The following is a 25,701-nucleotide window of genomic DNA, read 5'->3' as shown; positions in this document are numbered from 1 at the left end:
CCATGCAAGTGTCCTTCTCACATCCACAAAATCTCCTGTCTGCTCCCCTGACTATGAGTCCCCAGTGACAACAGCTCTCCTCTTCTCTGTCCCATCCTTCAGCACCACAGGGTCAGATTCAGTGCCAGAGTCCCTGCCACCATGGCTCACACCTGGTTGGTTGTCCCCACCAACAGTATCCAGGACAGTAAACTTATAATTCAGGAGAATGGCTACAGGGGTGCTCTACTCTACCTGTCTACTCACCTTCACTTTCCCCCCCTTTGACTGTCACCCAACGACCTGCTTCTGGCCACCTAGGTGTGACTACCTCCCTGTAGCTCTCATCTGTGACTACCTCATTCTCCCTTAAGAGTCAAAGGTCATTCAGTTGCTGCTGCAGATTCCTTACACAGTCATCCATATCACTCAGCTGCATGCACTTCTGGCAGATGTGACTCTGCAGGAGAGGGGAGTTCACCCAAGTCTGCTACATCTCACATAAGGCACATCACTATCTCAGGAGGTATTGTAAAGCTTAACTGGGAGCAAGCTCATCCTCCACCTCTTCTCACAGCTCCACTCCTTCTCTGGCCACTCTGCTTGAGCTACCCCTTGATTTATTTGTTTGAGTTTTTCAAACTGCTTGGTCACCTGGCCTCCATTGCCCAATCCGCTGCTTTCTGCTGAGTCTGAGCCATTCAAATCTTGATCGTCTAATTAACTGCTTTCTGCTGATCTATTCAAATCTTGATTGACTTAATTGCACAGTCCAAATGCCAAAACTGCCGTAATCTCTCGAGTCAAAGCCTCAAAGCTCCACTCCTTCACTGGCCACTGTTGCATGCAGTCTCTTTGGCTTTTATGTTGACTTTGACTTCCCTTGTTTGCCACAGTTGTGTCAACTTGCCTTTAGAAGACTTCTTCCTCTGTGGGATGTATATATGCTGTACCTTCGGAATTGCTGCCTGAAATCCCAGTCATCCCTGCCAGTGATCTTTTCCAATCAATTCCTGCCAACTCTTCTCTCATGCCTCTGTAATTCCCTTTACTTCCACTGTAACACTTTAGCTTCTCCTTCTCAAATATCAGGATGAATTTGATCATATTATGAACACTTGCCCCTAAGTGTTATTTACCTAAAGTTCTCTAATCAATTCTGGTTCATTGCAGAACACTCAATCCAAAATAGCTGATCCCTCAGAGGGCTCAACAATGAGCTGCTCTAAAAAGCCATCTTATAGGCACTCTAGAAATTCCCATCCTGGAATCCAACACCAGCCTGATTTCCCCAATCTACCTGTGTATTGAAATCCCCCGTGACAATTGAAACATTGCTTTTTTAGCATGCATTTGCTATTTCCCTCTGCAATTTGTAGGCCTCATCGTTACTACTGTTTGGGGGTCTGTATACAACTCCCATCAGGGTCTTTTTAGTCTTTCAGTTCCTTAGTTCTATCCACAATGATTCAATACCTTCTGACCCCATGTCACCTCTTTCTAATGATTTGATTTAATTTTTTACCAACAGAGCAACACCATTCCCTCTGCCTTCCTGCCTGTCTTTTCGATACAATGTGTATCCTTGGTCATTAAGTTCCCAGCTATAATCTTTCGGTATGATTCAGTTATGCCTACATCATGCCCACCAATCTGCAAGTTCATCTACCTTATTCTGTATACTGCACGCATTCAAATACAACACCTTCAGACCTGTATTCACCCTTTTTGATTTTCTCCACCTTTTAAATTGTAACTAATCCTGTTGACTGTAATTCTGCCCTATCAACAGCCTCTCCTCGCTACACATTGCCGCTGTTTGTAAACCAGCTACCTCATCTTCAGCACTATTAGTCACCTTTCCATGATACTTCCTGCATTGAAATATACACAGTTCAGGACACTAGTCACACCTTTTAATTCCTGACTTTGTCTGAGGTCTTACCAATATCTGCCTCCACAACTTCTCCACTGACTCTTGTTCCTGTCTCCTTGCAACTGTAGTTTAAACTTCACCTTGAAGCATTAACAAACCTTTCCGCTAGGTCATTAGACCCCTCCAGTTCAGGTGCAAACCAGTCCTTTTGTACAAGTCCGACCTTCCCTGGAAGAGAGCACAATGAACCAAAAATCTTATGCCCTCCCTCTTACACCAACTCCTTAGCCACCTGTTAAACTGTATAATCTTCCTAGTTTGGCCTCACTAGCATGTGGCACAAATAGCAATCCTGAGATCACAACCCTGGAGGTTCTGTCCTTTAACTTAGCATCTAACTCCCTGAAGTCCCTCTGCAAAACCTTGTCACTCATCCTACCTGTATCACTCATCCTATGTGGACCATGACCTCTGGCTATTCACCCTCCCACTTAAGAATGCTGAGGACCGAATCCAAAGTGATATACCTGTTATTGAGGGGGTTGGCCACAGGGGCACTCTGCACTGGTTCCTTAACCCCTTTCCCCTCCCTGACTGTCACCCAGTTTCCTGTGTCCTGCACCTTGGGTGTAACTACCTCTCTCTATGTCCTTTCCATCATCCCCTCAGCCTCCCAAATGATCCAGAGTTCATCCAGTTCCAGCTCCAACTTCTTAACGTAGATTGTTAGAAGCTGCAGCTGGATGCACTTCTCGCAGTTGTAGTGGTCAGGGATACTGGGGGTCTCCCTGCCTTCACACTTCCCACAAGAAGAGCATTTTATTATCCTTACTGCCATCTCTACTACCCCAGTTGAGCAGATATAAAGAAGGAAAAATTTTGAGATTTTCTTTCCTTTGCCTCCTAGATGTAAGGATCTTTCTGACCTGGTCTTGTGCAACTTCAGAGTAAGGATCCTGATGAATAAAGTGATAACAAAGAGAAAATTGATGATAATCAGTAAATATCTGGATGCTTTTGGGAATGATGCACCTGATAATGAGAGAGAAATTAGCTAATGTAAAGGTAAATTATTTATTTATCAATACAGCTTGGAGTAGGTTCTTCCACCCCCTCGAGCTACGACAGCCCAGCAACCCCCAACGAACAATAGCTAATTAATCTGTGAATTAGCTTATGCAATTAACCTACATCTTTGGACTGTGGGAGGAATCTGAAGCTCTGGGGAAAACCTATGCATTCCATGGGGAGGACATACAGATTCCTTAGAGAATGCTGAGATTGAACTCTGAACTTGCTGCCCCAAGCTGTAATAGCATTGCACTAACCATTACACTACCTTTGGACCTAGAAAAATATTAGATAAATAATAGTAAAAATTTTGAGAAATATTTCAGAATTGGCTGTGGTTAAGTCATTGAATATACTTGAGGCAGAGACTGATAAGTTCTTGATCAGCAAATAGTTAAAGAATGAACGTGGTTGAAAAAACATCATCCATGACTGAATGGCAGAGTAGATTTGATGGGCTGAATGGCCCAATTATGCTCGTGTATTTTATAGTCAAGTATAATGAAGTTAATTTTGTTTATTTTGTACATGTGTAGTTATGTATAATTTATGTTAATTAAGTATATGTTAATATATTGCTCTCATCTTGTGATGCACAGTGCTGCTCCTGCAAAAAGCTAATTTTTGTGACATTTGCATTGTGGAATGTGTTTGCTGATGACAATAAGCTTGACTTTGACCCAAAGAGGGTAAGGCTGGCCTTATTGAAAAGATAACTTCAGGTTCCTGGGAACCACCATCTCTCAGGATCTGAAGTGGGAGCAGAACATCAGCTCCATCCTGAAGAAGGCCCAGCAGCGGATGTACTTCCTGCGGCTCTTGAGGAAATATGGTCTGCCTCAGGAATTGCTGCTGCAGTTCTACACTGCAGTCATTGAGTCTGTCCTGTGCACCTCCATCACTGTGTGGTTTGGAGCCGCCACCAAGCAGGATAGAACCAGACTACAGCGCACAGTGAGGACTGCCGAGCGCATCATTGGAGCCTCCCTGCCCTCGATTGTGGACCTGTACTCTTCCAGGTTGAAGAAGAGGGCGGGGAACATCATAAAGGACTCCTCCCATCCTGCGCAGGGACTGTTTGAACTGCTTCTGTCTGGTAGGTGCTTCAGATCCCTCCAGACTAAGACTAATAGGCACTGGAGAAGTTTTTTCCCTACTGCGGTCACTTTGCTGAACAGTTAACTGCTGATTAACTGTCGGCTAACTATTACTTGGATTGCACTACCTGTATGTATAATCTATATTTTCATTTATATTTATCATTATTATTGTTATGAGCAGATAGACAACATCTGCCGGAAGTAAATTCCTTGTATGTGCACAGGTACTTGGCGATTAAAGTCTGATTCTGATTCTGATATAGAGTTTTTCTTAGAAGAATAAGAAACTTCACAATCAGGACATATTTGAAACCATCAAACAATGGAAAAACTCCACCATGGACAGTCCCAAGCAGACTGCGAAAGGAGGAGGGTTGGGCATGGTGCTAGTAACCCCATCCCAAAAAAAAACAGAGCTACAGAAACGCCAACAGAAGTTCCAAAGACTTCATCCCTGGGGGAGGAAGGACGTTCTTGAAATTCTGACCTAGGATAGAGGATTGGTGAGCTGCTGTTAGCAGCCTGTGCCCCAGTCAGAGTAATGGGCTTAAGAAGAAGAAACAATGGAAAAATAGAGAATATAGAACAGGAGAGTAAGCTATCAAGATTTTTTTAAAAATCTACCATCTTGTAGAAAAGTCAAAATAAAATTGTGAGGAAACAGAAGAATTAATGGCCGAGTAGCCAAGATTGCAGATGATACGGAGATAGGTGGAGCAGCAGGTAGTGTTGAGAAAGTAGGAAGGACTTAGATTGGCAGAATAGACAAAGAAGTGGCAGATGAAATATAGCATAGGAAGAGTAGGGTTAAAAATAAAGGCATGGACTATTTCCTTAATGGAGAAATAATTCAGAATTTGGAAGTGTGAAGAGATTTGGGGACCTTAGTTCACCAGGGGCTGGTGAATCTGTGGAGTTCATTGCTGCAGACGGCTGTGGAGGCCAAATCATTGGGAATATTTAAAGCAGAGGTTGATAGATTCTTGATTAGTAAAAGTGTTCAAGCTTATGAAGAGAAGGCAGAATAATGAGATTGAGAAAAAAAATCAGCCTTGATGGAATGACAGAACAGATTCAATGAGCTGAATGGCCTAATTCTGCTCCTGTGTCTGATGGTGTTGTGATATAAAGTAATATTCTTTTTTATTTGTTTTTCAAGCAAGTAGTAAGAATGTGGATATGTAAATATGGTGTTTAAAATTCATAACATTTTAATAATTATCCTAGCTTATGAAAACAAAACTGTGTTTGAGAAAATGGTGGCCATAGTTGAGGAGCAGAAGCCATGGCCACAGAGTATCTTGATGCATTTTGTGAAGTGATGCAAGGGTTGAGGATTGGTTAATGGGCAGAAAGCAGAGAAGGTGAGTAAACAGGTCTTTGTCAGGGCGGCAGCCTGTTAATTGGATCTGTACTTGGGTCTCAGCTATTCACTGTATATATTCGTGACTTGAATCAAAAGGCTTGGTCCTTTCATCAAAGTTTGTTTCTGATACAAAGGTGGGTGGAGAGAGAACACGCTGTGTGGAGGATGCAGAGTGTGATTAAGTGGGCACAACTGTGGCAGATGGAGGACGATGGTGGGAAGAACAGAGAAATAATACTCCAGTGTTCAGAACTGACTAAATGTGAGTGTCAGGGATTGAGGCATCTGTTCAGATAATGTTAAGTAATCAAGCAGAGACTGTAGAGGCAAATGTTACACAGGCCTTTGTTGTAAAGACACCCACGTCAGACTATTGTTTATTATCTTCAGCTTCTCCTTCAATACAAGATGATTGGATCATGCTACTGGGGGAGGTGGTAGAAGCACATTGTGGAGGAGTTGACTAGTTGGGCCAAAGGGCCCATTTCTGTGCTGGATGATTTTCTGACAGCTTCCCGCTTCCAGTCAGAAATCCTTTCAGGTGAGGCAACACTTCATCTTTATCTGAGTCTTTTGGGGTTGTCTTGTGTTCATGATGTGGCCTCCTCTTCATGGGTCACACCTGACATAGATTGGGAGAGCACTTTGTTGAGTACCTTCACTGTATCTGCAACAGGCAAATGCCCCAGTGGCTGTTCAGTCCCCATTCCCATTCCATGGCCTCTTCTACTGCCACATTGAGGACACTCTCAGGTTAGAGAAGCAATACTTCATATTCTGTTTAGGAAGCCTCCAACCTGATGGCATGAACATCGATCTCTCTGGTAATTTCTACTCCTCCCCCATATTTCTTTTACCATTCCCCATTCTGGCTCTCCTCTTACCCCTACTTCTCTTCAATTGCCCATTACCTCCCTCTGTTGCACCTCCTCCTTCCCTTTCTTCCATGGTGTGCTCTCCTCTCCTATCAGATTCCTCCTTCTTCAGCCCTTTACCCGTACACCTGTCACCACCCAGCTTTTCACTTCATTATTCCTGCCCCACACACCTGCCTTTCCCTTCACTTGGTCTCACCGATCACCTGCCAGGTTGTACTCCATCCTCTCTTCCCACTTTCTTCTTCTGGCCTCTTCACCCTTCCTTTCCAGTCCTGATGAAATATCTCAGCTTGAAGCAGCGACTGTTCGTTCCCCTCCGTAGATGCTGTCTGACCTGCTCAGTTCCTCCAGCATTTAGTGTGTTTTTAACTAACAGCTGATACTGCCCTGCCACTCCTGAGTAACCTGCAGCCAGTCTCCTGAAATGTGGAACCAGGGAGGCAACAACTATTATCTACAACTGCAGGATTATTGAAGTGGACACACTTTCTTATCAGTTTGAATAAAATGTATGTTTCTCTTGTCTTTTGGATGTTTTTCAGTAACTGACAATGACCAAAAATTACAAAAAGGATTCAGAAGACTACCTGACGATTTGCTTGAAGTATCTACTATTTGTTTTTAACATCATCTTCTGGGTAAGTGTGGCCTCATTTCCAAAATGATGTAAGTCACAGAAAGTTCTTCAAGCTCTTATCAAGGCCACTGAAACTGAAATATACTAGATCCTGAGAGGACAAAGGAAATAGTCCTTTGACCCACAGAGTTTGTACTGACCAGCAACCACTTTGTATACTAATCCAGCCCTAAGCCATATATTATTCTACAATTATACTTCCTACAAATTCTACCATGTATCTACCCATGATGGCAATTTATGGTCACAAATGGACTAACCCACTTATGTGAACTAGGAGAAACACAAATCACCAAGGGAAAACCTACATAGTCACTGGGAGAACATGCAAGCTCCACTGTACATGGATGGGGTAGGAAGCATTCAGGTGATACGAAGCTTGGTGGTGTTGGGAATGCATAGAAGACTGGCAAAGAATATAGCAGGATGTAGATCAGTTACAGATATGGGTGGAGAAATGGCAGATGAAGTTTTACCCAGCCAAATGTGAAGAGCTGCACCTAGGTAGGTCAAATGCAAAGAGACAGTATGCTGTTCAGGGCAAGACCTGTAACAGTGTTGAAGAGCAGATGGATCTTGGGGTCCAGGTTCATAGCTCCATGAAATTAGTTACACAAGTTGATAGGGTGGTTAAGAAGGTGTATGGCATTCTTGCCTATAATAGTCGAGGCATTGAGTTCAAAAGTCAGGAAGTTATAGTCTACACCTTTATTCTTTCTACCAAAATGTATGAGCATACTCTTCCTGACACTTTATTCCATCTACCAGTTTCTTGCCCATTCTCCTAATCTCTCTAAGTCCTTCTGCAGCTTTGCTGCTTCCACAGAACTACCTGGTCTACCACCTAACTTCATAGTATCCACAAACTTGACCACAAAGCCATCAATGCCATCATCTAAATCATTGATAAATGACGTGAAAAGAAGCAGTCCCAACACTAACCATTGTGGAACACCACTAGTCATTGGCAGCCAACCAGAAAAGGCTTCCTTTATTCCTGCTCTTTGCCTTCTGCCAATCAGCCAATGCTCTATCCATGCTAGAGTATTTCCTGTAATTTCATGGGCTCTCATCTTGTTAAGCAGCCTCGTGTGTAGCACCTTGTCAAAGGACTTCTGAAAATGCAAGTACAGAACATACACCGATTCTCCTTTGTCTATCCTGCCTATTATTTCCTCAAAGAATTCCATCAGATTTCTTAGGCAAGGTTTTCCCTTAGGGAAACCATGTTGACTTTGGCCTACTTTATCATGTGCCTCCAAGTACCCCAAAATCTCATTCTTAATAATGGATTCCCAACATCTTCCCAGTCATTGGTCAGACTAACTGGCCTATAATTTCCTCTCTTTTGCCTCTCTCTCTTCTCAGCAAGCAGAGTGACATTTGCAATTTTCCATTCCTCCAGAACCATTTCAGAATTTAATGATCCTTGAAAGATCACCTTCACCTTAGTAACAGCAACTACACCCACTGCTGCCCTCAGCACTCTAATTTCTAGCATACTGCCACTGTCTTCCACAGTGAGGATTGATGGAAAATACTCAATAAATTCATCTGCATTTCTTTTGTCCCCATTACTACCTCACCAGCATAAGTTTCCAGTGGTCCAATATCAACTCTCACCTTCCTTTTATTATTTATATAACTGAAAAAACTTCTGATTTCCTGTTTTATTTGTCCACTTATTTCCATAAGACTATAAGATATAGGAGCTGAAGTAGACCATTTGGCCCATTGAGTCTGCTCTGCCATTCAATCATGGGCTGATCCAATTCTTCCAGTAATCCCCACTCCCCTGCTTTCACCCCATACCCTTTGATGCCCCGGCTAATCAAGAACCTATCAATCTCTGCCTTAAATACACCCAATGACTTGGTCTTCACAGCCCCTTGTGGCAACAAATTCCACAGATTCACCACCCTCCCTGACTAAAGTAATTTCTCCGCATCTCAGTTCTAAATAGATGTCCTTCAGTCCTGAAGTCATTATATATAACTTTGCCATATCTAATTTGTTCAGGTTAACATTTGGAATGTTTCTATGAGATCCCCCCTCATTCTCCTGAACTCCAGGGAATACAACCCAAGAGCTGCCAGAAGTTCCTCATACAGTAAATCTTTCATTCCTGGAATCATTCTCATGAATCTTCTCTGAACCCTTTCCAATGTCAGTATATCTTTTCTAAAATAAGGAACCTAAAACAGCGCACAATACTCCAAGTGTGGTCTCATGAGTGCCTTATAGAGCCACAACATCACATCCCTGCTCTTATAATCTATACCTCTAGAAATGAATGCCAACATTGCATTTGCCTTTTTCACAACTGACTCAACCTGAAGGTTAACCATTAGGGATCTTGCACAAGGGCTCCCAAGTCCTTTTGCATCTCTGCATTTTGAATACTCTCCCTATCTAAATAATAGTCTGCCTGTTTATTTCTTCCACCAAAGTGCATGACCATACACTTTCCAACATTGTATTTCATTTGCCATTTCTTTGTCCATTCCCCTAAACTATAAGTCTCTCTGCAGGTGCTCTTGTTTCCTCAGCACTACCCGCTCCTCCACCTATCTTTGTATCATCGGCAAATTTAGCCAGAAATCCATTAATATTGCAGTCCAAATCATTAACATATGTCATAAAAAGCAAAGGTCCCAACACCAACCCCTGTGGAACCAGCAGCCAGCCAGAATAGGATCCCTTTATTCCCGCTCTCTGTTTTCTGCTGACCAGCCAATGCTCCACCCATGCTAGTAACACTCCTGTAATTCCATGGGTTCATATCTTGCTAAGCAGCCTCATGTCAAAGGTCTTCTGAAAATCCAAGTACACCACATCTACTGTATCTCCTTTGTCTACACAGCTTGTAATTTCCTCAAAGAATTGCAGCAGGTTTGTCAGGCAGGATCTTCCTTTCAGGAAACCATGCTGGCTTTGGCCTATCTTGGCATGTGCTTCCAGGTACTCCATAATCTCATCCCTAATAATTGATTCCAACAACTTTCCAACCACTGATGTCAGGCTAACAGGTCTATAGTTTCCTTTCTGCTGCCTCCCACCCTTCTTAAATATTGGAGTAACATTTGCAAATTTCCAGTCATCCGATATAATGCCAGAATTTATCAATTATTGAAAGATCATTGTTAACGCCTCTGCAATCTCTCCAGCTACTTCCTTCAGAACCCGAGGGTGTATTCCATCAGGTCCAGGAGATTTATCCAGCCTCAGACCATTAAGCTTCCTGAGCACCTTCTCAGGTGTAACTTTCACTGCAGAAACTTCACTTCGCTGATACTCTTAAATGTCTGGTATACTGCAGATGTTTTCCACTGTGAAGAGAGATGCAAAATACACATTCAGTTCCTCTGCCATCTCTGCATTTGGAATGCTATGCATATTTAAATACAGCACCTTCAGTCCTGCATTCCTCACCCATTTGAATTTTGCCTCTGTGGTACAATTTAACCCTTTGCTCTGTCTGCATTTGTACCCAATCATTGGCTTGTCCTTCCTTACATTCATGTTACACCCAACCATCTATCTGTAAATCTGCTGGCTCATCCTCAGCTCTCTCATTCTGGTTCCCATCCTCCTGCCATATTAATTTAAACCTTGAACATGGGTATTCAGGCTCCTGTACCTCCACCATGAAGTTGACATGATGGGGATGTGTCCCAGATAGTGAGGGTCTTTAACAATGGATGCCACCTTCTTGAGGCTTCACTTCTTGAAGATGTCCTCTATAAGTGGGGAGGGTGTACAACCATCTATAACCTCTTGTGATCCTGTGCATTGGACCCACCATACCAGGCTGTGAAGCAACCAGAAGAAATGGCTTCCACCATACACCTGTAGAAATTTACAAGAGTCTTTGTGACACACCAAGTCTCCTCAGCTCGTAATGGAGTCGAGGCTATGGAACCAGTGTTCCTCCAGGCACAATTCTTGGGAGAAGAGTGAAGCACTTGCATTTTTGGAATAAGGGAAATTGCATGGGATCTTTAACTGAGGGAGGAAAGTATCATTGAGTCTTACACCAGTGAAATTTACCTTTTGTACCACCCAGTCAGTGCTGGCCAGAACCTGCAGTTTGCAGGTGTCTGAAATTGGGAGAGAAGAGCTTGGGGAGTGATTGGGAAATCAAGGTCAGCTGATGTCTCCCAAAGAATGATTAGTTTCACTGCCCCATGATCAATGTCTGTGCTGGGATAGTCTATACTTTTCATCTTCATACTGGGCATGTTCTCGCTGTTATGGAATGAAACTCTTAAGTTTAATTGAATTAACTTTATTTCTTACATCCTTCACATACATGAGGAGTAAAAATCTTTACATTACATCTCCATCTAAATGTGCAAAGTGGAATCCTAGTAACTTATAATAAATATAACAGTCAATGTAATACAGAAATACAATGAAATCAGCGTGAGTTAATCAGTCTGATGGCCTGGTGGAAGAAGCTGTCTCGTAGTCTGTTGGTCCTGTCTTTAATGCTGCAGTACCATTTCCCAGATGGTAGCAGCTGGAATAGATTGTGGCTGGGGTGACTCGGGTCCCCAATGATCCTTCAGGCCCTTTTTTCACACCCGTCTTTGTAAATGTCCTGAGTCATGTGAAATTCACAACTACAGATGCACTGGACTGTCTGCACCACTCTCTGCAGAGTGCTAAGATTAAGGGAGGTACAGTTCCCTCACCAGGCAGTGATGCAGCCAGTCAGGATGCTCTCAATTGTGCCCCTGTAGAAAGTTCTTAGGATTTGCGGGCCCATACCAAACTTCCTCAACTATCTGAGGTGAAAGGCACTGTTGTGCCTTTTTCAGCACACAGCTGGTGTGTACAGACCACATGAGGTCCTAGGTGATGTGGATGCCAAGGAACTTAAAGCTGTTTACCCTCTCAACCCCAGATCCATTGATGTCAGTAGGGGTTAGCCAGTCTCCATTCCTCCTGTAATCCACAACCAGCTCCTTTGTTTTTGCCACTCTGAGGGAGAGGTTGTTTTCTTGACACCGATTTGTAAAAATTCAGAGAGATGACTTCTTCTCTGTAAGCCACGTTGGTATTGTTTGAGATTACGCCAGTCAAAGTTGCCACATAATGTCCGTGATGGTATCACCCTGTGTGATGTTGTTTTCCTCTGAAGGTGGCTGGTGTTGGTGTGCTTCTCACTGGAGCTTGGACACTGAATGAAAAGAGAGACTACCTGAACCTTCTGCCATCTAGCACCTTTGCTGTCTCTGCCAGTATCCTTATCTTCGCTGGAAGCCTTGTGACAATCACTGGGTTCCTTGGGTGCTGTGCTGTTATTCGAGAGCAGAAGTCTGCCCTTGTAGCAGTAAGTATTTGACCTGAGAATAGCTCTCACTGACCAAGGATCAGTGACATTAAACCAGCAGTGGAATTACGTAAAACATTTTATCGAGGTTGGAGCTTGTTACTTTTATCGGTATATTAAATTAAATGTACCGATAAATTCAATCAGTAATTAATATAAATTAAATTGGTTTATTATTGTCACACATATTGTTAGTCAAGGACCAACACTTGTTGCATGACTAACCTTTTTTTAAAAATCTTAAAATCTTAAAAACCATAAATGAAACATTGAGTAAAAAGAGCTTGAGAGTACATAATTAATAGGTTAAGGTATAAATACAAACAGATAATAATCCATATATAATAACCTCCCAAACTCATAGTGGTTACAAAAAAATAGAGAAAGTAAAAAAAACCCAAAAAAAAACCTAACCAACATGGGCATTGCATAATGTCAAATATACACAGTAGCGTCAATAACTCCGTACCTCCATCCAAATAATTAAAGGCGATAAGCATAAGGTTTAGGAAAAGTCAGTTTAGCTCATATGAAAATGTTGAATAAATGGTCTCCAAGTTTCTTCAAATTTAACTGAAGAGTCAAAGACAACACTTCTAATTTTTTCTAAACTCAAACAAGAGATAGTTTGAGAAAACCACTGAAATATAGTTGGAGGATTAATTTCTTTCCAGTTCAATAGGACAGATCTTCTAGCCATTAATGTAACAAATGCAATCATCCGCAGGGCTGAGGGGGATAAACGACTAATGTCCACCATTGGTAAACTGAAAATTGCAGTAATAGGATATGGTTGCAATTTGATATTCAGAACTGTTGAAATAATACCAAAAATATCTTTCCAATAATTTTGCAAACAGGGGCAAGACCAAAACATGTGGGTCAATGAAGCGACTTGAGAATGACATCTGTCACAGGTTGGATTAACATAAGAATAAAATCGAGCGAGTTTGTCCTTGGACATACGAGCCCTATGTACAGCCTTAAATTGTATTAGGGCATGTTTAGCACAAATAGAAGAAGAATTGACTAATTGTAAAATTTTCTCCCACTGCTCTGTGGGTATAAGACAGTGAAGTTCTTTTTCCCATTCCTTCTTAATTTGTTCTGATACTCCTGGCTGTATTTTCATGATCATATTATAAATGATGGCTACTAAACCCTTCTGGCAAGGATTCAGAGCTAAAAAATTTTCCGTCATGTCCATTGGACATAATTTCGGAAAAGACTGTAACATATTATTCAAGAAGTTTCTAACTTGCAAGTATCTAAAAAAAATGAGTTTTATGCAAATTATATTTATTGGACAGCTGTTCAAAAGACATAAAACTATTTTCTAAAAATAGATCACGAAAACATGTTATACCTTTTGTTTTCCATAACGCAAAGGCTTGATCCATAAAAGAGGGCCAAAAAAAAAGTTAGATATAATAGTGCTTGATAAGATAACTTATTCAAGCCGAAGAATTTATGAAATTGAAACCATATTCGTAATGTATGTTTAACTATAGGATTAGTTATTTGTTTATTCAATTTAGATAAAGCAAAAGGAAGTGAAGATCCTAAAATAGAAAACAATGAAAAGTCTAACTAATCTGTCCTTGAGAAGGAAGTGGTGAGTTAGCTTTCGGTATTGTTGTATTGCACTGCGCACATAGATCAGGTTCTCAGTTTTTGACCCAGTGATAAGGAGGGAATGTCCCTGTGACTGCATCTTTCAACCTTTCCATTGATTGAAGACACAGATTTGGAAGGAAGCAGTGAATTTCATCACTGACACCTGCCTGTGCCTAGGGGATAGATCGAATCATGTGGGGAGTGGACGCATTGTGTATCACCTCACCGTGAACCCTTCTGGTTAGAAGCTGATGTTGTACATGGGTGCAGGTTGGTAGAAGACTTTTGTTGTTGCAGTTGTGCACCTCAGTGAGTTCTCCCTCAGGGCATACATAGATGCAAGTGTCATCAATTTACTGCACCTTGTCTCTTAACACTGGGTGATAGTGATACTGGATGAAATGCCACAAAGTGTGAACAATTTATAGATTAGTTCCAATCCTGCAGAAAGCTCATTGGATTGTGGAGGTGCTGGTTGTAATCTTCCAATCATTTTTGGATACACGTGTTAACACCCTGTCCAGAAAGGGAGGACAGAGAAAGTACATCAACCTCTCTAGCCTGATTCTGGGGAAGGTGCTGGAAATGGTCAGTAACTAAACCTGAGCCAAAATGATAACCAGGAAAATTCAGCATGAACTGTTAAAGCAAATGAAAAGATGAATGCAAACAAAAAGTTATTTGGAGTGACTTATTTCCATGGAGTAATAAGAATGTGGAACTTGGTGCTGTGTGAAGTGATTATAATCAGAATTAGGTTTACTATCACTGGCATATGTTGTGAACTTTGTTGTTTTAGAGCAGTAGTACATTGCAATATATAATAATTGGAACACACTGGTTCCATTGGTTGCATAAACACCCTCCAGCCCCGCCAGATATGAAATGCAAGCCCCCCAATCCCCCTGTCTGTGTGGATGCTGCGTGATTTGTTACCCTGTTACAAATCAGTACCACAGAATAACAGACAATTAAATTATTTAACTTTATAATTCTCAATTTGATTAAAGGGTTAGTAAAGAAAAAGCAAAAAAAGAAAAGGGCCCATTTTAATGAAACAGTCTAATGTGCACAAGTTGGAGCTCATGGTTTCTCCTTCACCGATCCTCAATCGATCTCCCCGGGCTTCATTAAATCATGGCCCCGCTCCAGGTCGAGTCCTACGACCTCTTCTCTCTGGCATCTTCTGCCAAACAAAAGACCCAGCTCACACCAGTGTCAGGCACACAACACGAAAACACACTCCCTTCGATGGATGGCTCACATTCCAAAGCACCTGTTATCTCTAACCATAACCCAAACACTGAATGGCCATTACGTTAGCAGTGAAACCTTTCCCAGGGTGTTACAGTCTCCCCTCTCCAAAATTAGTCATGTCCTCATGACATTGCGAAAATTTGCCAACAAAGCACAAAGTCCAACCCAGGTGTAAATGCCAGTGATGTAGCTTACCAAGGCAATAGGTGCTACACTCTATTCCCCCAGTGCTACATAGGCCAGCCTATCTGGTGGTCTCTTGATTCTTTGAGACCTCCTCACCCCATCATCTACTTGTTCAGGTTCAGACACTCTTTGGGATACTTATGGTCTACATGATAAGGCCACCCCCAGTCTATCACTCATGCCCTCCTGCAACTTGGACCTCTCTGCCACTTGGCTAGGCCCCGCTTCATCCCTTTCATGATCCTGCTGAAACCCAGTCTGTCCACAGATAGACCTCCCAATTTCACCTGACTCAACATGAGAAGGGTTGGGAAATTCTTCCTCAGTCAGTGGGGAGTTAGCAAAAGGCAGCATATACACACTCCCATTTCCTCATCCTCCAAGTCTGTATCCCATTCCGGGGTGGGGTCTGCTCTAATCTCTCCTGCTGTTGGATCTTCAGTCGCTCTGCGTCACCACAGAGTCCTCTTACTAGCTGTAGGCTCCAGGTCAGGCTCTGGATCAACCCGCACCTCTTGTCCAAGAGGTAGAAGGTGATTCTGATGAGAATCTTGACAGGCAAATTCCAATTCTCTGGTTTAACAGAAGACTGGTATGTTTGGCATCTTGTCTCTCCACTACATAGGGCATAGCTGCCCAGTGGTCAGCCAACTTATGCTTCCCAGGTAGCCCCAAATTCCTTATGAGGACTCCTGGCGTGAGTTGGGAGAAACTTACCTTTTGATCATACCTCCTCTTATTTTCTTGATTCTGCTTGGCAGCCATGACCTCAGCTAACTTATAAGCCCTTTTCAGCTCCCTTCTTATATCAGACGCATACTTCCAATAAGTCTTCAGTGGTAGGTCCTCCTCACCAGTCCTAAGACAAAGGAAAATGGGCAGCCTTGCCTCGCACCCAAATGTCAGGTAATATGGCGAGTACCCGTTAGCTTCGTTTTGTGTACAGTTGTAGCAGTGGACCACATATCCAATATGTCAATTCCACTTGTCCTTCTTGCTGATTTCCAAGGTTCTAAGCATGTGTAGCAAGGTCCGATTAAATCTCTTGGGCTGGGGATCATCCTGTGGGTGATGAGGCATTGTCTTCAACTGCTTGACTCCAAGCATGCTCAGTAACTCATGTATGAGCCTACTGTCGAAATCCCGTCCCTGATCAGTATGTATCCCCCTGAGGAGGCCATAATAAATGAAATACTTCTCCTATAATGCTTTGGCCACCGCGGACACCCTCTGATCCTTGGTAGGGAAAGCTGGCACATATCTGGTGTAGTGATCCATGATGACTAACACATTCGCCATGTTGCTGGCATCGGGTTCTATTGACAGGAAATCCATACACAACAGGTCAAGGGGCCCCGCACTCTGCAAATGGAACAAGGGAGCTGCCCTTGTAGGCAGCGTCTTCCTCTGTATGCATCAAATGCACAACTTGCAGTATTCTTCAACCTCTGGCTTCATTCAGGGCCAGTAAAACCAATCTCTGAGTAATCCATAGGTCTTTTCAACCCCGAATATCCAGAATCATCATGAAGTGACTTCAGCACAGTCCTCCAATACCTCTCAGGCAGAACCAGCTAGGAACACCGAGGCCATCCAGAGACGATGTGACCTGGTATAGGATCAGGTTCCTCAACTCCAATCTGGGCCATTCTCTCAGTAATGGAGGCTCGTCAGTGTGTTTCATGCTCTCTGCCTTGACAATGTCTCCCTTTTCTACTGCTGATGAAATGGTACCAATGCCCGGGTCATCTCGCTAAGCAGTCAGGTTACAGTAGGCTTGTGAAATGGCATCATCAGAAGCTCCCAATTGATCTACCACTCGATCCTGCCTTTGCTTTCCCTCTGCCTTCACCGTGGTAGAAAACTGGCACATGGGTTTCGCACCTGGAGCAGGAACGCTCTCCCACTCTTCATCCCTGTCCAGCCCTTCATGCGCATGTTAGGACAAAGCATCAGCATCAGTTCCTACTTCCCAGCCTGTACTTTAAGCTGAAATCATGGGCAGACAATGTTACTAGCCACCAATGGCCTATGGCTTCCAATTTCACCAGGGACAGGATATAAGTTAGGGGATTGTTGTCTGTCCTCATCTCAAATTTGGCACCAAACTTATTCACAACAGCCTTTTTCAGTACCAGGAACTCCAACTTATGCGTGAGATAGTTTTTCTGAAGGTGACAGACTCCAGCTGACAGGTCTCAACCCAGTGCCCTGATCCTGATACAGAACACCCCTAAGCCCTCTCTGCGGCTCCTTCAGCAATTCAAAGGCCTCTTCGCATTTCACATCCCATCTCACTCCAAAAGGCTCTGAAGGGCTAAGATACTCTACCCTCCTCTCCTTTTGTCCTCCTCCTTTTCTTCCCCAAGGGAGGGTAATCACACAGAAGCTGATTTAAAGAGTGACTCACTTTTGCATAGCCCTTCACAAACCTCCGATAGTAACCACAGAACTGAAGGAACGAACACAAAGCACGCACAGTCTGGGGCTAAAGCCATGTGGTCACGGCCACTATCTTAGCCGGATCCTTAGATGCTCCATCCCGTGAGACTGTGTGCCCAACATCGCTGACAGATGTCTTGTCTAGCCACTCGTCCGGGGAAAGTTTTAACTCTTCAGCTTTCAGGTGGCCCAGCACCTTCAGTAGCATAAAATGAGGACTTTATGTTCTCCAAAGTGGACCCAAACACTATGAGGTCATCCAGATACACAGATACCTCAAGAAAGTTCATATCCCCCACGGTTTTCTCTATGACATACTGGAAGTTCGCAGAGGCTCCCGATATGCCCTGGGGTGTACTTCCGAACTGGAAAAATCCCAGGGGACATATAAATGCCGTTTTCTCTTTGTTGGCCTCACTCATGGGGATCTGGTAATATCCACTCCTCAAGTCCAGCACACTGAACCACTTCACACCACTCAGGCAGACCATTGCTTTTTCAGTCCTCAGGATTGTATACTGGTTGGGGACGGTGCGCCTGTTCAGAGTCCTATAGTCCACACACATCCATACTTCCCCATTCTTCTTCTTGTCCTCGACTATTGGGAACACATAGGGGCTTAAGGATTCAGTGATGATCCCAGCTTCCTTCAACTTACACAAATGCTGCCGAATGTCTTTTACCTCTGCAGGGGCCAGTCGCTGTGACCGCTTGTTAAACAGGGTGTCCTCAGTCACCCAGATAGTTAGCAAGTGCTCTTGGAACAACCAACATCAAACTCTGCAGTAGAAAAGACATCTTCCAGCTTCAACATCTTCTCTATCAACCTCCTCTTCCAACCCACAGGTAACCAGGGAGTCCCCAAAGATGAATGAGTCAGCAGTCAACTTTCCCCCTTTCATGGATAGTTTCTCTCTGGCTTATCTCACAGGGACACTAGGCATTCCCCACTTGAAGGTGACCTCCCTCTTTATAGTGTTCCTGACAATCACTGCCATCCTGTTCACCTGTACAACTGAGGGCTTCTGTAGTTCAGGCCTCACCAGTACCCCATCAGGTATGTCCGACTCCTCTTCGTGGTCTTCCGGAACATCCACCAATAGGGCCTCAGCCTCAGGCATTTTGGGAAATTTGGGGTTTCCTATCACTCTCGCTACTTCCCCAGGCTGTAACACTATTGGCTTTGACCTGGTGAACCACACAGCCACTTGTTTATGCTCATCATCTAGCTCAGTGCAACCATGTACTTCCTCGAAAGCAGCTTGAAACACTGGGTGAATGGACAATGTTTTCAGAATGCTCTCTCCAGCTCGCTCCTTGTAGGCTCCCATTAGCTTCCTCACAATAGGAGTATTTGTCCCCACCAGAATTGAAACTCTGCCCCTCTCAATGGGGTCCGGACAAACCAGCGCTAATGTATCAAGGACCTCAGCCACTCCCACATTGGCCTTCGAAAACTCTGGCTACACTGACAAGTAACCATCATATGGATAATCACCCACACTAAGACCCCAGATTTCAAGTGCACTGAGTGGCGTCAATGATAAATGCTTCAAATACTTGTTGTAAAATGAACGTTACAGCAAAGTGACCTGCAATCCTCTGTCAAGTATGGCTCTAGCATAAATTCCCTCTATCCCTAGTGATAAACTGGAGCTTGGCCCCACTAAGCCTTCAGGAATAGGGTTTTTTTGCTTTAGGATGTTCTTTGATATATTGCTGGGAATGTGTTCCCCTGAAACACCAGGCTGTACCCTCATTGGTCTCTTTTGAGTTTTCCCACGACGCTCTCTGCTTAGGTACCCGGGGGCTCACTCTCCAAGGGGTTTCCCGTCGTTCACACTCCTGCCTGAAGTGTGCCTCTTCACCACAGTTATAACAGACAATATCAGCAACTTCTCTTCTGGCAGGACCCCGACTGCTGGCAGTCCTCTGCATAGTCCGTCCCTTAGAGAGTCCACCTCTCTATCAGCTTCATCATGCGGGGGGGGGGTGGGTCACACCCGCTAATAACAACCGGGACATCTCAGCTCTGCCACAATCTCCTCTACCACTCCCCAGGGTGGGCTATCTGTGGTACTTCACCACAGGGGACCACTACTGAGGACTGTACCCTGCTGACGGAGGCCACCCGCACCTCTGATGCATTCTCCTCCTCTTGTAGTTCTCTGATCAGCTCAGCAAATGGGGGGGGGGGGGGGGGAACACATCTTACAAGACAGTCGGAGACCCCAAGCGATCAGGTTCTGGGACTGGGTGCCTTTCGCTGTTCGGTCCAGTCTTCACTGATCCACCTCAGCCCTCCGAATGGCTCCTCTATGCCACAGCAATTTAGCTGCCTCTCTAGCCGAAAAATGTAGGCAGAAAGCTGCTACCCTCCTCCTGACACACGTTCTGAAACCCATTCATGAGCTCCATTGGGCTTCCTGTCGTACCAAACACCTTCTTTAGTGCTTGCATGTAGGCTGCAGAAGTGGCAAGGGGATTCTGTGCCTTTACAGCTCTCACTAAGTCAGCAGCCCGCCCTCTCAAACTTTCAACCAATCACTGTTGTTTTACATCATCAGAGCACTGCCACTCATCTAGTAACTGAGAGTAACTGCCCAAATCTCATACTCTGTTCCCCTTTAGGGGTGGGCTTCGTTTCTGAGAACAGGCTGAGCGTATGATAGCTGGGAATTTGAACCTGGGCATTTTTCCATTTATTCAACAGGGAAGCAAGGGCTGCTACCAACTCCGAATTCTCACTCCTTGCTGGGGGACTCATTAGACATTCCAAATCAGAGCACTCCTTCCCCTTGCTCTTTAGAGTATCCTATCTTTAGAGTCTCTGCCCCCAGCTACAGGAGACTTGGCTTGCGATTCGGCCTGCTCCCCTGCACTCTCCTCCTCCTGGAAAGTATAGGGAGTACACGGCCCTCCTTCTCCCAGAGCCCCAATAGTACCAGGCAGCACCAGTGTGAACTGAGACAAAATGTGCCGCCATTTTATCAAATATCCACCCCACAAATGTAACTTTTCATACAGCTTTTTAACAGTACTTAAAATTCAAATTAACAGTTCATCAGGGATATGAATGTCTACCCCACTCAACATGCAAGCATTCATCAGCAGTAACCCCGTGGATTCGCACCAGCACTCAGCCCCAGCGTCATCCATAACCATGTATCACTTTACCGGGCAATATTTTAGCACAGACTTAAACACACAACCCACTGGATCAATGCTCAGGACAATCACACAGCATCCAATGAATCAATCCTGGATGATGCCCCACAGTTGAAACACTCTAGTTCTGTGGTTTGCAGAAGTCTAGGGAAGACACCCACCAACCCCACCAAATGTGGGGGATTGAAGTGCAAGCCCCCCCCCCCCAAATCCCCTTGTTTGCGTGGATTCTGAGTGATTTGTTACCCTGTTACAAATCAGTAACCGGATTTGGCTGGATTCGAACTCATGACCTCTCACCCCAAAGTCCAACACTGATGCCTGGCTGGTGGCATGGTGGCATAGTGACATCAGCGCTGGACTTCAGGGCGAGAGGTACTGAGTTCAAATCCAGCTGGCTCCTTTGCACGCTCTCCATCCGTGCTGGGTTAAGAGCTGGTGATCTCTTTAAAAAAAAAACTCACCTGGCAGAAGGCAAAGGCAAACCACTGCTGTAACTTGCCACATACATGATGTCCCAATATGTCAGAGCGGCATGGAGGGAAATCATCCACCAACTGAAAATTCCAGATACGACTTACCAATGTGCAAGTAAGTACCACGAAAAAACAGACAGTACACCACATACAGTTAAAAGACCTAGCTTTATAATTCTCAATTTGACTAAAGGGTAAGTAAATAAAAAGCAAAAAAAAGGACCCATTTTGATGAAACAGTCTAACGTGCACAAGTTGGAGCTCACAGTTTCCCCTTCGCCGATCCTCCTTCAATCCCCCCCGGGCTTCATCGAATCAGTTCCAGGTCGATTCCTAAGACCTCTTCTCTCTGGCGTCTTCACCCTTCATCTCCTGCCAAACAAAAGACCCAGCTCACACAAAATGAAAACACCCTCCCTTCAATGGACGGCTCACATTCCAAAGCACTTGTTATCTGTAACCATAACCCAAACACTGCTTCTACAGAGAGACCATTACGTTAGCAGTGAAACCTTTCCCAGGGTGTTACATAATAAAGAAATAAATTACGATAAGAAATATATACTTAATATAAAAATAATTGAATTAAATAAGTAATGTAAAAGGGGAGAAAATAGTGAGGTAGTGTTCATGGATTCATTGTCCATTTGAAAATCTGATGGTGGAGTGAAGTGTGTGTCTTCAGGCTCCTGTACCTCCTTACTGATGGTAGCAATGAGAAGAGGGCATCTTCTGGGTGATGGAATCCTTAATGATGATGCTGCCTTTTTGAGGCATCACATTTTGAAGATGTTCTCAATGCTGGGGAGGCTAGTGTCTACGACGGAGCTGGTTGAGTTGACGACTTTCTGCAGCTTTTTCTGATCATGTACACTGGCCCCTCCACACCAGACAGTGATGCAGCCAGTTAGAATGCTCCTCACAGTACATCTGTAGAAATTTTTGAGTCTTTGGTGACATACCAAGTCTCCTGAAATTCCTAATAAAATAATGCCACTGTTGTGCCTTCTTTGTAATTGTATCAATATGTTGGGCCCAGGATAGATCTTCCAAGATGTTGAGTGTCAGGAACTTGAAACTGCTCACTCTTTCCACTTCTGATCTCTCAATGAGGACTGATGTTTGTTTCCTAGACTTCCTCTTCCTGAAGTCTACAATCAGTTTCTTGGTCTTGATGATGTTGAATGCAAGGTTGTTGTTACAATACCTCCCAACCAGATATCACTCTTGTACACCCTCTGGTCACCATCTGAAATTCTGCCAACAATAGTTGTGTTGTTAGCAAATTTATAGGTGGTGCTTGAGCTGTGCCTAGCCACACAGTCATTGGTATAGACAGAGTAGAGCAGTGGGCTAAGCTCACTTCCCTGAGGTGCACCAGTCAGTGAGGTGGAGATGTTATTTCCGATCCAGACAGACTGTGCTCTCCCAATGAGAAAGTAAAGGGTCCAGATGTGGAGGAATGTAGAGTGGCCCAGGTTTTGGAGCTTGTTTATTAGCACTCTAAGTACGATTGTGTTGAATGCTGAGCTGCAATCAATAAACAACAGCCTGATGAAGGTAATCATCAACAATAGAAAATCTGCAGATGCTGGAAATCCAGAGCAACACACTCAAAATGCTGGAGGAACTCAGCAGACCAGGCAGCATCTATGAATGAATAAACAGTCAATGTTTTGGGCCAAGACTCTTCTTCAGATCTGATGTAGATATTGCTATTGTCCAAGTGATCCAAGGCCGAGTGGAGAGACAGTGAGATTGCAGCTGCTGTGGACCTGTTGTGGTGAAAGGCAAATTGCAGGGGTCTAGATCCTTGCTTAGCCAGGAGATGTAGAGAACATCAGTGAATTAAGGGGGACTATGGGACTGGTGAGAGAACAATCTAATGGGCAGGAATAAGAAGCAATCATCGATCTAGAGTATTACCAGAAGACCTACTGGGTTAAATTTCCTGTGTTACAGTAAAAATCTGCCTGTTGGGTGATGAGCAGCATGGAACTGCTTTAGTGAAATGTAACTGGGTTCGTGTTTATCATGCTTTCCTTTCTTTTTCAGTACTTTTCTTCACTCTTGTTAATCTTCCTGATCGAGCTGGTAGCCGGCATCCTTGCTTGTGTTTATTATCAAAGGGTGAGTTTATCTCTGATTTGGACAGAGTGAACCTGGTATACTGGACCTGGGTATCCATAGAACCCTTAGATACCAGTCTAACTGACAATCTGCCCACACCAGGCTGCTTGTTGTTCTTTTAAATTGATGTGGCAGAGCTGAAGTCTAGAAAGCTTGTCTTTCTACTTCACCCCCTCCCTATCTATCCTCCCTCCAAATCTCAGGCTGGGAATACAGAATCAGTAGAAATGGGAGAGGGAGACCCAGGCTGGGCACAAAACACCAAGGTCTGACCTGGGGAAAAACGTTAGTAACCTGACTAAAACCATCACACAGTTCATGGGATGACAGATTCTACCTGTCAAGGACAGGTGATATGCTACTGCCACGTCACCCATTCAGACAGGGGGCATTGTGCCCACCATCTATACCCAGCCTGTGCCCACTGGATGCAGTCAGTGGAATGTGGTGAGTTCGGCCAATTTCATTTTAACTAGTCATTTGTCCCGGTCAGGTTGAAAGAGAGATTTCCCCAATATTGTGTTTGCAGAGTGAGTGAGTAATCAGTTATTGCCCCCATTAGACAAATGACAAGGAAGTTGAGATGTGGAGTCTCTCAGCACAAAAACAGGCCCTTCAATCAAGTGCCTGTCATGTGGCCATATCTCTCATTTCTGTGACCATCTGTCCATCTTGAACATCAAACACAGAACAGTACAGCACAGGAACAGGCTCATCAGCCATCATGTCTGCACTAACCACAATACTATTATAACTAATCCTGTCCAACTACACGTGCTCCATTTCTCTCAAATCGTTGCCAGTCTAAATATCACTTAAATGGCCTTGTTGTATCTCCTTCCACCACCATCCCTGCAGCACATTCCACACACACCACTACCCAAGCAAGGCGTTCCACTCACCCACCTCCCCCTCCCCCGACAGGGTGTTCCACTCACCCACCTCCCCCTCCCCTCCGACAGGGTGTTCCACTCACCCACCTCCCCCTCCCCCGACAGGGTGTTCCACTCACCCACCTCCCCCTCCCCCGACAGGGTGTTCCACTCACCCACCTCCCCCTCCCCCGACAGGGTGTTCCACTCACCCACCTCCTCCTCCCCCGACAGGGTGTTCCACTCACCACCTCCTCCTCCCTCGACAGGGTGTTCCACTCACCCACCTCCCCCTCCCCCGACAGGGTGTTCCACTCACCCACCTCCTCCTCCCCCGACAGGGTGTTCCACTCACCCACCTCCTCCTCCCTCGACAGGGTGTTCCACTCACACACCTCCCCCTCCCCCGACAGGGTGTTCCTCACCCACCTCCTCCTCCCTCGACAGGGCGTTCCACTCACCCACCTCCCCCTCCCTCGACAGGGCGTTCCACTCACACACCTCCCCCTCCCCGACAGGGTGTTCCTCTCACCCACCTCCTCCTCCCTCGACAGGCGTTCCACTCACCCACCTCTCTCCCTCGACAGGGTGTTCCACTCACCCACCTCCTCCTCCCTCGACAGGGTGTTCCACTCACACACCTCCTCCTCCCCCGACAGGGTGTTCCACTCACACACCTCCCCTCCCCCGACAGGGTGTTCCTCTCACCCACCTCCTCCTCCCTCGACAGGGCGTTCCACTCACCCACCTCCCCCTCCCTCGACAGGGCGTTCCACTCACACACCTCCCCTCCCCCGACAGGGTGTTCCTCTCACCCACCTCCTCCTCCCTCGACAGGGCGTTCCACTCCACCCACGCTCCCCCTCCCCCGACAGGGCGTTCCACTCACCCACCTCCTCCTCCCTCGACAGGGAGTTCCACTCACCCACCTCCTCCTCCCTCGCCAGGGTGTTCCACTCACCCACCTCCTCCTCCCCTGCAGAGTGTTCACTCACCCACCTCCTCCTCCCTTTCTGACCTAGGAGTTCCACTCACCCACCTCCTCCTCCCTTGACAGGGTGTTCCACTCACCCACCTCCTCCTCCCCCTGCAGAGGTGTTCCACTCACCCACCTCCCCCTCCCCCGACAGGGTGTTCCACTCACCCAGCTCCCCCTCCCCCGACAGGGTGTTCCTCTCACCCACCTCCTCCTCCCTCGACAGGCGTTCCACTCACCCACCTCCCCCTCCCTCGACAGGCGTTCCACTCACGAGGGTCACCTCCCCCTCCCTCCGACAGGGGGTTCCTCTCACCCCCCTCCTCACAGGC

The 25,701-nt window shown here is 45.1% G+C and overlaps 1 protein-coding gene across 1 annotated transcript in view; it reads left to right on the top strand.

Annotated features, from left to right (window-relative positions):
- Positions 1–6,821: 6,821 nt before the first annotated feature.
- tspan11 (tetraspanin 11) overlaps positions 6,822–25,701 on the top strand; it is an 82,615-nt gene continuing 63,735 nt past the window's right edge. The window contains exons 1-3 of the mRNA XM_059976615.1: positions 6,822–6,908; positions 12,054–12,245; positions 23,447–23,521. Coding sequence (XP_059832598.1) covers positions 6,822–6,908; positions 12,054–12,245; positions 23,447–23,521 — 354 coding nt within the window. The remainder of the gene's footprint in view (positions 6,909–12,053; positions 12,246–23,446; positions 23,522–25,701) is intronic.

This window comes from Hypanus sabinus, chromosome 8 (assembly GCF_030144855.1).
Source record: "Hypanus sabinus isolate sHypSab1 chromosome 8, sHypSab1.hap1, whole genome shotgun sequence".
NCBI lineage: Eukaryota > Metazoa > Chordata > Chondrichthyes > Myliobatiformes > Dasyatidae > Hypanus > Hypanus sabinus.
Note: the sequence above shows the minus strand (reverse complement) of the source record. Positions and strands in the feature narration are given on the sequence as shown.